Source organism: Ceratotherium simum, chromosome 6, assembly GCF_057802395.1.
Source record: "Ceratotherium simum simum isolate JZ-2026a chromosome 6, ASM5780239v1, whole genome shotgun sequence".
NCBI classification, from domain to species: Eukaryota; Metazoa; Chordata; class Mammalia; order Perissodactyla; family Rhinocerotidae; genus Ceratotherium; species Ceratotherium simum.
In genome coordinates, this window is record NC_141905.1 from 90,199,569 (window position 1) to 90,215,887 (window position 16,319).

General features: G+C 45.7%; 1 protein-coding gene across 1 annotated transcript in view; it reads right to left on the reverse strand.

Moving 5' to 3' along the window:
* The window catches only part of CFAP46 (cilia and flagella associated protein 46), a 130,522-nt gene that overhangs the window by 61,990 nt on the left and 52,213 nt on the right, over window positions 1-16,319 (reverse strand). The window contains 2 exon segments of the mRNA XM_087433025.1: window positions 1,120-1,282; window positions 1,777-1,908. Coding sequence (XP_087289151.1) covers window positions 1,120-1,282; window positions 1,777-1,908 — 295 coding nt within the window.

Below are 16,319 nucleotides of genomic sequence, written 5' to 3' on the forward strand. Positions count from 1 at the left end.
GTATGTAAATGAACAGGCATGGCTGTGTTCCAATAAAACTTTATTTACAAAAAGAGGAGGAGGGCTGGACTTGCCCTCCCCCTCCCCAGTGGCGGTTTGCCCACCCCTGGCCTAGATTATTAGAGGTCATAAATATCTTGGTAAGAAAATAGGAAGCATCAACCAATCTCTTAAACAAGACTATGACTTTCCCATTTCCTTCTTGCTGTCTCTTGAGCAGCAGGCTCCCAGCTGGGGCAGCCACGGGAAAGCCACACCTTCCCACACGGCTGTGGGCCCTCCTGGCACGGCCAGCTCTGCATCAGCCCAGAGGGCAGCTCCCCCCTCTCATCCTGTCCCGGCCCGACCTCCCACGGCTCGTCTGGCTGCTGGTGTCTGAGGACTTCACTGGGCCCTGGACCAAGGGCCCAAGAGCTCCACCCATGGGCTCTGTCCTAGGCTCTCTGACCATGGACATCTGTCTGCCACATGGCCTTTGACCTGGAGACCTTCTCTTCAGAAGGGCCCTGCTGGAGACCACAGGTCTGTAGGTTTGTTATCCCAGGTCTGGCCTTCCTGGGCAGACAGGACAGGTGTTGGAGGCCCTGTGGGAGACCAAGTCCTGGGGCTGGGAAACTGCAGGACACACAGAGGACGCACGCGGTCAGCAGGCAGGCCGGGCAGCCTTCGCTGACCTCCGTGCACTCCCTGGAGCTCGATGGGGCCCAGCCCTGCCTGCCTCCAGGGCCAGGTGGAGGGAGCGAGGCCCTCAGCCAGGCAAGTTCCCTCCACCAAGACCACACTCACTGGGCGTCGGGGGCAGGGGGCGGGTGACATCCCCTTTTTACAGTCCGGTCAAGACCTCACTGGCCTGGGCACACATCTGCCCAGGGGCTTCTGCGGCTCTCCTCAGCTGTCTGAATCTGCTGTTCCGTCCCCATTCTCCTCCTCTCCCCTCTGGTGCTGGAGCTCAGGGAGGAGCATTTCGGGGATGCCTTCGTCCTCCCCACCCCCTCTCTGCAGGCCATCGTGTGCCTCATTTGAGCGGTTCTTTGGGGTCTGTCTTCCCTGAGGAATCTCACCTGCCGTCTCTGGAGGAAGACCCTCAGGAAGCCTGCCCCCCGTGGCCCCCCCACGCACCTGCTTTCTCGCTTCTGTCTTGTTGATGATGCTGATGATCCTCCGTAAGGCACTCCTGCATTTCTTCCTGTTGCCCGCAGAGGACAGCAGCGGGAGCCAGGCGTTCCAGTAGTGCCGGGCGGCCAGCATCACCAGGGCACTGCTCCCCGCGATGCCCCCAAACCTGAAAAGGAAGTCCTGACCTAGAGAGGGGCCACGCCCACTGTGTGGCAGCAGCGCCCAAAGCGTCTGGATTTACGGAGGGGAGGGGTGAGGCTGGGTGCCACGGGGCTCCCCAGGACACACTCGCTCCCTTTCTCCTGCGGCCCTGCGCCCGGCTCTGCAGGATGGGGCTCCTGGGGCATCCCTGCTGGGATCTGCTCAGGGCCACAGCCCACTCCCTACTCCCTGCCCCACCTTGCCCCGTGCGGCCCCAGCTCAGCTTCTCACAGGACTGCCCAGGACCCTCCGTCCCAGTCGCCCAAGGGGCCCTGTGAGCAATGGCGAGGCGGGCGTCCCTGCCCAGGGCAGGAGATGACCCTTGTCACAGGGCCACCGAGGGAGGGGCCGGCCACCGTGCCAGTCCCCCTTGAGCAGCGTGCTCATCTCAGGCACTGCAGCTGCCATTTATCTCACAGTGCACAGCTGTCTGCACAGTCACCCCACTTAGCACGGCACCTCATGCTCTCCAGGAAGGCCCTGGTAGCCGGCAGGCGCAGCCGCTTCCTCCCCCTCAGGCTCTCCAGGACGCTCCTGCCCTGCGTGCAGGCCACGGTGCTCAGCATCTCCGCCGCCAGCCGAGCCTCCTCCCTGAAAACAGACAAGTGCCCTAGCACATGCAGGCTCTCTCTGCGGGGAGCGAGGGGCCACGAAGAAAGGCGAGTGAGCCTGGGGATGCCGGGCCATGGGAGCGAGCTGGGGACCTCCAGAGTAACCTCATGCAAGTCCCCGAGCCAGGACTAACCGGCTGAGTCCAGTCAACCCGCAGAACCACGAGAGAATCGTAACCTGATGTTTTCAATGACTTCTTTGCAGGATGTCTTGTGCAGCCACAGGTGAGCAGGACAAGCCTGGTGGGCCCGCCCCCCACCACAGCCGAGCCCACGGGGAGCAATGGGGCTCTGTTCTCTGGGCCCCGTGTATATCTCGTCTCAGGGCCTCCGCTCTGCACCAGGCTCAGCCCTACACAGTTTTAACTCAGAGCAACATCAAGAAGGACATGCAATCCCTTGTCCCTGAACGTTTATTAACCCAGCCACGCCTGGGTCAGGCACAGATGACATCACACTCAGTCAGACATCATCCCGTCCAGTGCTGGAGGGGACCAAGTCCCTGCAACTCAGCTAGGGGGCACCGAATTTACTCTAGGAGAAATACACTAGTTCCTGGGTAGACCTCTCCACAGGCTGGGGTGCCCTGAAGCCAGGGACCCACCTGCAGGAGCAGACAGCCACTCCTACCACTCTGACCCAGGAGTCTCGGGGAGGGAGGCGCTGTCCCTCGGCTGCCAGGATCCACGGTGTCTGCCGTGCACAGTCAAGCCCGTACTCTGGAGGTGAAGCTGAGGGTGGCTGGGTTCTCCAAGGTGGGTGTGCCAGCCCCACAGGTGAAGGAGCCTGGCCCTGCCTGGGCGCTGCATCCTGGAGACTGATCTTTCTAATACAGTGTTGGGGAGAGTTCTGTCGATGTCAGCTGGGTGAGATCTGTGGACAGCGTGACTCACATCATCTACACACTTACTGATTTTTTTGTTTGTTTGCTTACTTTGTTCTATCAGCTACTGAGGAGGAATGTTGAAATCTCCAGCTCTAACTGTGGATGTATCTAATTTTTTGCTTCTTGAATTTGGAAGCTCTGCTATTAAGTGCACACACATTCAGGATTCTCATGTTTTCCGGCTCGTTTAACCCTTTTATCACGATGAGATGTCTCTGTCTCTGGTCACACTGCTTGGCTGCTCTGCGACAGCCACACCTGTGTCCTAAGACTCGAGTTTGCACAGCATCCCTTCCACTCTTCTGCTTTTAACAGGTGCCTTTATGTTTAAAGAATGTCTCTTAAAAGCAGCTTCTAGTGGGTCTTGCTTTCTGTATTCAGCGGGGTAAACTCTGCATTTTAACTGGAGTGTGGTCCATTTACCTTTAATGGATTGATTGGTATGGTTGGGGTTAAATCTGTTTTGCTGTTTGCTTTCCTTTTGTCCCATATGTTGTTTCTTTCCTCCCCTCTTTTGGGTTAACTGAATATTTTTTAGTATTCTATATCTCCTCTATTGGATTTTTAGTTACACGTTTTTGTTTTATCTTTTTTAGTACTTGCTGTAGAGATCACAACATATATCCTTCACTAGTCATAGTCTACCTTGAATTAATCTTACACCACTTCACAGATGACATAAGAATCCTACACAATACACTTCTGTTTCTCTCATTCCCATCATTAGTGTTAACGTCATCCATTTTACTTCTATATTTATTAATAATAACACAATGCAACGTATTTTTGTTTTTAACAGGCAAAGGTCTTTTAAAGAATTTAAGAACTGAAGGAAAAACCACCTTTTATGTTTATCCACACCTTTACCATTTACCTAGTTACTTCCTGACCTGAGTTTCCATCAGCCTAAAGAATTCCCAGCAGCATTTCTCCTTCTGCAGCTCTTTTGGCAGTGGATTCTCTTAGCTTTAGTTAATCTTAAAATGTCTTGATTTGGCCTTCATTTTTTGAAGGCTTTTGGTGGATGTAGAAGTCTAGGTTGATGGGTTTTTCTTTTTTAACGCCTACAACGGTGTGCTGTGCTTCTGTTGAGAAGTCAGCAGTCTTATCTTTGTTTTCCTGTGTGTAATCTGTCTTTTCCCCTTCTAACTTTTTCCCAAGGTTTTCTTGTTACCTTTGTCTTCAGCAATTTGACTCCAGTGAAAATAGGTGTGGTTTTGTGTTTATCCTGCTTGGGGGTCACTGAAAATCTTGGATCTCTGGGTTGATATTTTTTAATTCAATTTGAACAAATTTCAGCTCCTGTATTTTCAAATGTATGTACTCTGCCTCCCCATCTCACCTCTGTCCTTCCAAGACTCCCCCACACTTGTGCAGACCACGTGTCCTGTCCCACAGTCGCGGGGGCTCTGCTCATCTTGCCGTTCAGTCTTTCCTCCTCTGCCTCACCTTCAACTGTGTGCTGACCAGCACTCACGGACACTTACCACTTCTCCCATGTTCAGGCGTTGAGCTCTCCCAGTGATGCTTCTATGTCAGATGCTGTATGTTTCAGCTCTAGAATCTCCACTTAGTTCTTTATTATAGTTTCCATTTCTTTGTAGAAATTCCCCACCTGCACACTAAGTTGCCCAAATACTTTCTTGTACTTATAAGAGCTGTTTTAAATTCGTTGTCTGCTAACTCTAACGTGTGTGTCGTGTCTGCATCTGTTGACTGTTTTTTCTCCTGCTATGGGCCACATTTCTTGTTTTTCCCTGTGTCTAATAATTTTTGATTTTATGCTGGACACTGAGTTATACTGTTGAGAGTATGGATTACATTGCCTTCCTTTAAATGAAGGTTGGGTTTCATTCTGATGGACACTTAATTTACTGGTGGCTCAGCCTTATCCTATTGGGATTTGGATTAGGCTTTTTTAGGGCAAGTCTAGAGCAGCCCCTGTAGCCCATGTCTTTCTGAGTGCCTGGAAAGTTCAGTGAGGTCTCCCTGATTCTCACCAGTTAACTCCAACATCTCAGCACAGGGTGGCCTCCAGCGCCTCTCTTCAGCATAGGACCCAGAACCTGCTTCCTGCCAGGCCTTGTGGAATCTAGTGCTGTGCACAGCACCTTTACACAGCTGAGAGCACCCATTCTCTGTCCAGTACCTCCTCTCTTGTATCATAGCCTATGAACCCCAGCAGCCCCAGCAGCCCAGGCTTTGCTCTCTGCCTCCTCCACACACTTCTTCAGTCTGGGCTCCACTCCCAGGGCTGCAGCTCGGACGGCCCCCACCAGGCAGAAAGCAAGAGTGAGTGTGGGGCTCACTTATTTTTTTTTTTTAAGGAAGATTGGCCCTGAGCTAACATCTGTTGCCAAGCTTCCTCCTTTTTTCTCCCCAAAGCCCCAGTAGATAACTGTCTGTCACAGCTGTACATCTAGTTGCTCTGTGTGGGACACCACCTCAGCATGGCTTGATAAGCGGTGCGTAGTTCTGCGCCCAGGATCTGAACCGGCGAACCCTGGGCCACTGAAGCGGAGTGCGCGAACTTAACCGCTATGCCACTGGGCCAGCACCCGGAGCTCACTTTTGATGCTCCCCTTTTGCAAGAATTTCTGCTTTATGCCCTCTGTCATCCAATGCCTGAAAACAACTGTTTTATGTATTTTGTCAAGTTTTATAGTTTTTTACAGTACAAGAGTATGATATCCATTACTGTGTCGTGGCCAGATTTGGGATAAAAAGTGACTTTTAAATTCATATAAAGACTCAATACAGATGATGATTATGTTAAATAAAAATGTTGATCAAAGTAGTAAGGTACCAAATATTCTTAAACTATCTCCTGTTAATCTATTTTCTGTCTATTTTAGGGATCTACCTGAAATGTCTTATGAATATATATTCTTTTACTTTAATAGTATAAATGTGAAACTTATTCTGGTAATTACACACTGAGAGTTGACAATACCAACTGATTAGTAACTGCACTATTTTTCACCAAAACTGAAAACTATTTTCACTATTATTGTGAAATATTATCATAAAAATTACTCTGTAACCAATTCCACACTAGAGTTTCTACACATAAATTGCAAAATGGAAAAAAGTAGCATAAAAATTTGAAATATGTGTATTTTTTTAAAAAGGTGAATCATCTGCAGTGCATGCCATGTGGCTGCATGTGACCTGGTACCCTACTTGACGGGAGACAGGGTCCAGTACTCTCAGGGACCAACAAGGTCACTGTAAACTGTGGCATCTCCTACGAAGCCCAGGACCACTCCGTCTCTCCAGCCTCCTGGCACCCAGTCCCATGCCTGGACACAGCCGGCACTCCATGTGGCTGGATGAGTGGTCAGAACCACAGGGGAACCCAGGCTGGAGGGGCAATCCCACTGAGTGCAGTTACACCAATTACCACTAGAGGACAACCACGGCCCACAAATGAGTTTAAAAGTCTTAAGGTGGAAATCAAATTTTTCTAGTTTTGCACAATCCTCTCTTTCCCTATTAACCATATGTATATATTTATATTTTTAGCTTATCTTATTATAGGAATTGCTGTTTTAAAATAAAATTCAACTTCAGAATCACTGAGGAAAGAACGGCGAGGCCAGGGCACACATCCATCATTGGAGCCTGTGCCCTGCCCCCAGCTCCTCCTGGCCAGCTCTGCTGTGCCCTCAGCAGGCAGCGAAATCAGCTTTAATGCAATTACAGGAAGACTGTGAGGCAGCACCCATGCACCGACTCTTTCTATAAGACTGTCTTTGTAGTTTCTTCTGTCTTTTGAAAATAACTTTTGAATTTTTATCAAAGGGGTACCTACATATGGTTGACAATAACTGTCCCCTACCCAATGCCCAGTCCTGTTCCCTCGAGGGATAGACTTCTAAATATTTAGCTCTGTCTTCCAGCAGCTACATGCCGACCTCTAAAAGCAGGCTTCTGCCTGGATTTCCCCATTTCTCAGGCTCAAGCATTACCCACAGGACTCCCACAATGATAAATGGGAGTGAGCTCACTCAGACCACCCTTTTGCCCTTTTCCAACTTACTAATATAGCTGGTTACAGCATTATTTTTAATTCCCCTATTTATCATCTTTGTACCTTAAAACCTTACACTAGCTCCCCTTCTTGTGGACCCTCGACAAGTGGTCCCTCTCAGATGAGGGCATTACAACACCTATATTCTTCCCCTCTCCACTAATGTATGTCATCTGTGCTTTTACTTCACTTTTGTATTGTCAAAATTGATAACATTGGGAGCAATGTCAGCATCATGGTGGAGAGAGTTGTTCCCTTTGTCTCTCTCCTCTAAGTTACAAGCAGTAGGACATCCGTTCACCAACAAAGGACCCCTGCACAGCACAGCAGAGCGCCTGAGAGATCCATCATCTATACATCTGAAGGTGCGTGGACTGGATCTCCAAGAGGCAGTGGAACTAGGGGACCAGCTCCCTCCACTTTCCCTGGCAGTGGCAATCCAAAACACGAATATCCTCACCAGTGGTGGTGGTGCCCTGACCTGAGGTTTCAACAAGCACAGTGGCATGCACCGGCAACCAGAGGCTGCAGGGGAAGCAGCGTTGCACATGACCCAGCACCCCCCAACAGCAGTGGCAGGTGACACCTGCAACCTGAGGCTTCAGGAGCCACAGCAGAACCCATGACCCAGCCCCCAGTGGCAGCACCCTGGACACCAGCTCTACCAGCAGAGGAAGCTGCATACAAGAACCCAGGCCTCTGGCAGTGGCAGCAACAGCTGTGAACCCAGCACCCCCAGATAACCCGGGAGCAGCAGTGCAGGTGGTGCATGGGGAAGTGGCACATGAGCCTGCAGAGAGCCAGTGGGGGAACATGAGACTCAGGCGACCCCAGAAGCAGCAGAAGTGCTCACAGCCTGGTGACTCCAGTGGCAACACCTGTGACTGCAGTGACACTGTGAGCAGCAAGGCACCAGCAATCTCAGAGGCACACAAGCACAAGGGCACTGACGATGCCTCTGGCAGAAGCACTGGAGGGTAGAAGGTACAGGATCTCAAACATGACCAGAAGTAGCTCAGAACCAAAATAACCAAAGCCTTACCCAAATAAGAAAGGTGGTTATGGGGCCGGCCCAGTGACAGAGTGGTTAAGTTCTCGCATTCCACTTTGGTGGCCCGAAGGCCCAGGGTTCACAGATTTGGATCCCAGGTGTGGACCTACTTACTGCTCACCAAGCCAGGCTGGGGCGGTGTCCTATGTAGAAGAACTACAACTCTACAACTATGATATACAACTATGTACTAGGGCTTTGGGGACAAAAGAAAAAGAGGAAGATTGGCAACAGATATTAGCACAGGGCCAATCTCCCTCAAAAAAAAAAAAAAAAAGGTGGGATTAAAAAAAAAAAAGACAGGTGGTTACTACCACAAATGCGCTGGCAGAGGATCAATTCATCAAGCTGTTCTGTTTTCCAGAACAGATAAAAAATGACAAATCTCCAGAAACCAAACTTGAAGTCACAGAAGATTGCGATCTGACAGAGAATTCAAAATAGTTATCATAAAGAAACTCAATGACTTACAAGAAAACTCAGAAAGACAGTTCAATGAGCTTAGGAATAAAATTAATGAACAGAAGGAGTACTTCACCAAAGAGATTGAAACTTTAAAAAAAACAACAAACAAATTCTAGAGATGAAGAACACAGTAATGAGATGAAAAATAAAGTGAAAGCATTGGAAATAGAGCAGACCATATAGAAGAGAGAATTAGTGAGCTCAAAGATAGAAATCTAGAAATGATTCAGGTGGAAGAGGAGAGCACTAAGATTCTTAAAGAATGAAGAAATTCTATGAGAAATATCCAACTCAATTAGGAAAAGCAACATAAGGATAATGGGTATCCCAGAGGGAGAAGAGAGGGAGAAAAGAGCAGAGAGCTTATTCAAAGAAATAATAGCTGAGAATTTCCCAAACCTGGAGAAGGAACTGGACATGCAAGTACATGAAGCTAACAGAACTCCTAATTATCACAACATGAAAAGACCTTCTCCATGGCACATTATATTAAAACTGTCAAAAGTCAATGACAAAGAAAGAACATTAAAGGCCTCCAGAGAGAAGAAAATAACCTACAAAGGAACCCCATTAGGCTATCAATGGATTTCTCAGCAGAAAGTCTACAGGCCAGGAGAGAATGGAATGATATATTCAAAATACTGAAAGACAAAAACTACCAGCCAAGAAGACCCTATGCAGCAAAGTTATCCTTCAGATATGACGGTGAAATAAAAGCTTTCCCAGACATACAAAAGTTGGGGACGGTCATTGCCACTAGAACTGCCTTACAAGAAATGTTGAAGGGAGCCCTCCTACCTGAAACAAAAAGGCAAAGGTTTATAAAGCTTTGAACAAGGAGATAAATAGACAGACAGAATCAGAAAAATTGCAACTCTATATCAGAATAGGTTAGTAAATGCTTAATTATAACATAAAGGCTAAAAGGAAAGAAAGCATCAACAATAACTATAACCACTTCAATTTGGTAACAAACTCACAACACAAAAAAGGATAATGTGTGACAACAAAACATAGAAGGGGAAGAGGAAAAGGACAGAATCTGCATAGGCTAATGGAGACAAGATGCTATCAGCAGAAAATGGACTATCTCATCTATGAGATCCTTTACATAAACCTCATGGTAACCACAAAACAAAAAATAAGAGCAGAGTTACAAAACATAAATAAAGAGAAAACTGAGAAAAACATCACAGAAAACCACCAATCTGAAATGGCAGACAGAAATACAAAGAAGAAGAAACAATGGAAATATAGAACACCCAGAAAACAAGAGATAAAATGGCAGTATTAACCTCTCATATATCATAAATCACCCTAAATGTAAATGGACTGAATTCTCCAATTAAAAGCACAGAGTGGCTGGATGGACTAAAAAACAAGACCCAATATGCTGCCTCCAGGAAACACATCTCAGCTCTAAAGACAAACAAAAGCTCAGAGTGAAGGCATGGAAGACAACACTCTAAGCAAATGGCAAGCAAAAGAAAGCGGGTGTAGCCATACTTATGTCAGACAAAACAGAGATATGTCAAGCCAAAAAAGATAACAAGAGACAAAAGATGGACATTATATAATGAGAAAGAGGATGATCTATCAAGAAAACATAATATTTATGAATATATATGCACTTAACACAGGAGCACCAAAGTATATAAAGCAACTATTAACAGACCTAAAGGGAGAAATTGACAGCAACATAATAATAGTAGGGAACCTCAACACCCCACTAACATCAATGGATAGATCATCCAGACAAAGAGTCAACAAGGAAACACTGACCTTAAATGAAACATTAGACCAGATGGACTCAATAGATACATATAGAACATTCTACCCAAAAGCAGCAGAATACACATTTTTCTCAAGTGCACATGGAACATTCTCAAAAATAGACCATCCCGGGAAACAAAGCAAGCCTCAATAAATTTAAGAAGATTGAAATCATATCAAGCATCTTTTCTGACCACAATGGTATGAAACTAGAAGTCAACTATAAGAAGAAAGCTGGAAAAGTCACAAATATGTGGAGACTAAACAACTTGCTACTGAACAAGTATTGGATCAATGAAGAGATCAAAGGAGAAATTAAAAAAAAATACCTGGAGACAAACGAAAATGAAAACACAACATACCAACTCTTATGAGATGCAGCAAAACTGGTGCTAAGAGGGAAATTTATAGCAATAAAGGTCTACCTCAACAAAGAAGAAAAATCTCAAATAAAGAAGCTTACACTATACCTAAAAGAACTAGAAAACGAAGAACAAATGAAGCTCAAATTAAGTAGAAGAAAAAAAAGAATAAAAATCAGAGCAGAAATAAATGAAACAGAGACTAAAAAGACAACAGAAAAGAGCAAAGAAACTAACAGCTGGTTCTTTGAAAAGATAAACAAAATTGACAAACCCTTAGCAAGCCTCACTAAGAAAAAAAGAGAGAAGGCTCAAATAAATAAAATTAGAAATGAAAGAGGTGAAATTACAACGGATACCACAGAAATACAAAGGATCATAAGAAAATACTATGAAAAACTATACGCCAGCAAATTGGACAACCTAGAAAAAATGGATAAATTCTTAGACTCATACAACCTCCCAAAACTGAATCAAGAAGAAACAGAGAATCTGAATGGACCAATCACAAGTAAACAGATTGAAAGAGCAATCAAAAATTCTCAAAAAAATAAAAGTCCAGGGCCAGACAGCTTCTCTGGTGAATTCTAGCAAACATTCAAAGAAGACTTAATACTTACCCTTCTCAAACTCTTCCAAAAAATTCAAGAGGAGAAGAAGCTTCCTAACTTATTCTATGAAGCCAACATTACCCTGATACCAAAACCAGACAAGGACAACACAAAAAAAAGAAAATTACAGGCCAATATCACTGACGAACATTGATGCAAAAATCCTCAACAAAACACTAGCAAATTGAACACAACAATACATTAAAAGGATCATACACCACGATCAAGTGGTATTTACCCCAGGGACGCAGGGATGGTTCAACATCTGCAAATCAATGAGCATGATACACCACATTAACAAAATGAAGAATAAAAATCACATGATCACCTCAATAGACGCAGAGAAAGAATCTGACAAGATACAGCATCCATTTATGACAAAAACTCTGAATAAAATGGGTATAGAAGGAAAGTACCTCAACATAATACAGGCCATATATGACAAACCCACAGCTAATATCATCCTCAATGGTGAAAAAATGAAAGCTATCCCTCTAAGAACAGGAACCAGACAAAGATGCCTACTCTCACCACTCCTATTTAACATAGTATTGCAAGTCCTAGCCAGAGCAATAAGGCAAGAAAAAGAAATAAAAGGGATCCAAATTGGAAAGGAAGAAGTGAAACTGTCACCACTTGCAGATGACATGATTCGATATAGAAAAAACCCCTAAAGAATCCATCAAAAAACTATTAGAAATAATTAACGAATACAGTAAAGTCACAGGGTACAAAATCAACATACAAAAATCAGTTGCACGTCTATACACTAACAATGAACTAGCAGAAAGAGAAATCAAGAATACAATCCCATTTACAATCACAACAAAAAGAATAAAATACCTAGGAATAAATTTAACCAAGGAGGTGAAGGACCTATACAATGAACATTATAAGACATTATTGGAATAAATTGAAGAAGACATAAGGAAATGGAAAGATATTCTGTGCTCAATGATTGGAAAAATAAACATAGTTAAAATGTCCATATTATCTAAAGCAATCTACAGATTCAAGGCAATCCCAATCAGAATCCCACTGACATTCTTCATGGAAATAGAACAAAGAATCCTAAAATTTATATGGAACAACAAAAGACCCCGGATAGCCAAAGCAATCCTGAGAAAAAAGAACAAAGCCTGAGGCATCACAATACCTGATTTCAAAATATACTACAAAGCTACAGTAATCAAAACAGCATGGTACTGGCAGAAAAACAGACACAGAACAATGGAACAGAATTGAGAGCCCAGAAATAAACCACACATCTATAGACAGCTAATTTTCAACAAAGGAGCCAAGAACATACAATGGAGAAAAGAAAGGTTTTTAACAAATGGTGCTGGGAAAACTGGACAGCCACGTGCAAAAGAATGAAACTAGACCCTTACCTTACACCATACACAAAAATTAACTCAAAATGGATTAAAAACTTGAATGTAAGATCTGAAACCATAAAACTCCTAGGAGAAAACATAGGCAGTAAGCTCTGACATCACTCTTAGTATCTTTTGGAATACCATGTCTCACCAGGCAAGGAAAACAAAAGAAAAAATAAACAAATGGGACTACATCAAACTAAAAAACTCCTCCACAGCAAAGGAAACCATCAACAAAACGAAAAGACAAGCCACTAACTGGGAGAAGATATTTGCAAATCATATATCAGATAAGGGGTTAATTTCTAAAACATATAAAGAACTTATGCATCTCAACAAAAAAGAAAGAACCAACCAAATCAAAAAATGAGCAGAGGATATGAACAGACATTTTTCCAAAGAAGATACACAGATGGCCAACAGGCACATGAAAAGATGTTCAACATCACTAATGATTAGGGAAATGCAAATCAAAACTACAATGACATATCACCTCACGCCCGTCAGAATGGCTATAATTAACAAGACAGGAAACAACAAGTGTTGGAGAGGATGTGGAGAAACGGGAACCCTCATACACTGCTGGTGGGAAGGCAAACGGGTGCAGCACTATGGAAAACAGTATGGAGATTCCTCAAAAACTTAAAAATAGAAATACCACATGATCTAGCTATTCCATTTCTGGGTATTTATCCACAGAACATGAAAACACTAATTCAAAAAGATATATGCACCCCTATGTTCATTGCTGCATTACTCACAACAGCCAAGATTTGGAAGCAACCTAAGTGCCCCTCCACGGATGAAAGGATAAAGCAGATGTGGTGTGTATATACATATACACACACACACAAAATGGAATACTACTCAGCCAAAAAAAATACTGCTCGCCATGTTGCCATTTGTGACAACATGGATGGAACTTGAAGGTACTATGCTACGTGAAATAAGTCAGAGAAAGTTAAATACCATAGGATTTCACTCATATGTGGAAGATAAACAAACACACAGATAGGGAGTAACAGATTGGGGGTTAGCAGAGGGGAAGGGGGTCGGGGGAGGGCAAAAGGGGTAAAGGGGCACCTGTGTGTGGCGACAGATGGAAACTGACTTTCAGTGGTGCACACAATGCAGTCTATACAGAAGTCGAAATGTAATGATGTACACCTGAAATTTATATAATGTTATAAACCAGTGTGACCTCACTAAAATACATTTAAAAATAACTAATAAAAGATTGGTAACATTTATATTTTAAGTAACCACAAAGAAGTCTTCTTTGTCAAAATGTTAATCCTAAAACTAGAATACCAATAAACACCACGATAATGTAAATGTTTTTCACTGAAGAGTTAAGCTATACATTACTTTTGTGCTTCCTGGAGTCTCTGACTGACCTTTTCTCCATTGTACTATTTTCCTTTATCACAATACCTTCTCAACTCTTCACATTAGTCCTCTTCTTCCCTGCCCCCACCCTCCAGGGCCTTCCTGCTCTGATCCAGACAGATGGCTCTTGCAGCAAGCAGCACAGCTTGACAATTTTTCCGGATTGAATCTATTATTTCCAGTATCCCACATCTTTCTCTTTTTTGGTTTATTCTCTTGTTTTTCTGGAGCATATCCTCAAATAACGTTCTAAAAACAGGTGTATGGGAAATATATTTTCTAGGCCCCTGTCTGTCTAAGAATGGTTTTCTGTTACCCATATACTTGACTGGAAGTTCAGGTGAGTTAGAATTGTAGGTTGAAAATTCTTTCCACTTAGAATGCTCCGTTTTCTTTTAGCTTCCAGTGATGGTTTTTGAGAAGATCGCTCATTTCTATTTCCTGCTCCTTTGCAGACGGCTTTCTTTTAAAAGCTTTGGGATATTCCCCTTACCTGTGGTGATCTGACATGTCCCCACAACGCATCTGGATTCCTCTGCTCCAGGAAGTTCTCCCTCATGGCTCCCCTCTTATGTTGCTTTCTGAAGAACCCCTCCTTGACTCTTTCCGGAACTCCCACAGCAGGATGCTGGACCTCCTGTACTGCTCCCACATATCTTCTGGATTTTCTGTCACATTTTCTGTCCTTTTTCATCTTTTTTTCCGAGAGATTTCCTCACACTTTATCTTCTAACACCTCACTTAATTTATTTTCCACTCCAGAAATTATCTTTAATTGTCAAGAGATGGTTAGCCCCCAATTATTCCTTTCCCACAACACTACGTTTTAAATTTTAAATGCTGCACCTTCTCAAATATCTTTGAGGTTTTTTTTAATGTTCTCTTCTGATCGCTGCATAATCTCTTTTATCCAGAGTAAGTTTCCTCATTTCTTTAAGTTGGTCTTTTCTTTAAAGCTGTAGGTCCTTCTCAGGAGACTGAGGAAACTTTATTCACATTTATGAGTGTGGCTAAGATGCTGGAGGCTCCAGGTACGTGGGCCTGGTGGATCTGCTGACAGGCACAGCTGTACTGTGATTGGTGGAGAGTCAGATCAGGTGAGGGACACTCAACCCCACAAATCAAAGGCTTCCAGAAAGAGCCCTAACACCCTGCCTGGTGTCAGATGTCCCGCCAGGGGCCCAGTGTTCTGTGCACTGCTGCTCCGAGTTCTCAGTCTCCACACGCTGTGGGCCATCTCCCTGCTCTCGTCGGGGTGGTGGGCCCACCCCTGGCCCACACCTGCTGCATCGTGAGCCTGGGGTGGGACATCACAAAGCCTGGGAGCTTCTCCTTTTGGAAGCAAAGTAATTCTCGTTACAGATCGTCTAGGAAGAAATAAGCTCTAGCCTCTGACGGAGAGGTCAAATGTAAACACCACCAGAAAGGGTCTCCACTGTTCTGGAGGAAGGGTCACTCATGAGGCAGCGAGAAATGACGGCTGGGGGCTCTGTCCTGGCTTTGCTCCTGCGACCTCTGTGGTCGCGTCCCGACAGCCCCAGGGCTCCGTGAGGGAAGTCCCGCTCCCGCCCTTCACCCTCGCCTCCACGAACACGCAGCAGCCCTGCGGGAGGCCAGCAGGGCAGACTTCATCCAAATGCTCAGCCCCTAGGAGGGCACAGTCAACTGCGTGCTCACGGACTCGCCAGCGCCTACGCATTTCCAACGCCCCGCCCTCTGCCGGCTGGCCCTCCCTCCCCTCCTGCAGGGAAACCTCGTCCAGCCCCACATCATCCCGACAGACGTCCACGGCTTGGACATTTTCCCCGAAATCTATGCATCTGTTTCTACTCACCCCCGGGCCTCCAAAGGTGCTGCCCTGAGCTCCGGGTTCCCCCAGACCCGCCACAACCCCACCCTGACAGAGTCGTCCAGTCCACAGTCCTGGGAGTCCATCCAGACTCCTCCCCTGCAGGGCCACATTCTCATCCACGCTGCCACCTCGTGTGTCGGCCTGTGACTGTGGTCCCCGAGCAGGACTCCACGGCCAGGCACCACAGTACCCCGACCTCAAGTGAAACCCCTTCCCTTGGGTGGCACTCCCGTGGCGGCCTGGCTGGAGTGGTGCAGGTCTCCAGCAGGGCCCTCCCTCCGCACCCCAAAAGGACACTCGGATGCGAGGACCTGGTTGGGGTTCCATGGGGCAAGGCAGGAGACTCAGCACGAAGGGGCTTCTGTGCCAGTCGGGGTTCAGACCACCCAGAGGCACAGGACGCTCACTCTGGGGAGCAGCCACAGGGCTGGGATGTGGCCTGAGGCTGGGGACGCAGGGCGGCGAGGCCCTCCCTGGATCTGGCCTCGGACAAACAGAACGGCTGCTTGGCCACAACAACACCTCCACCGCCTGGGGTCAGTCATTTTGTCTCTCAGGAAACAGGCTCAGGAAATAAGCCGAAAAGAAGA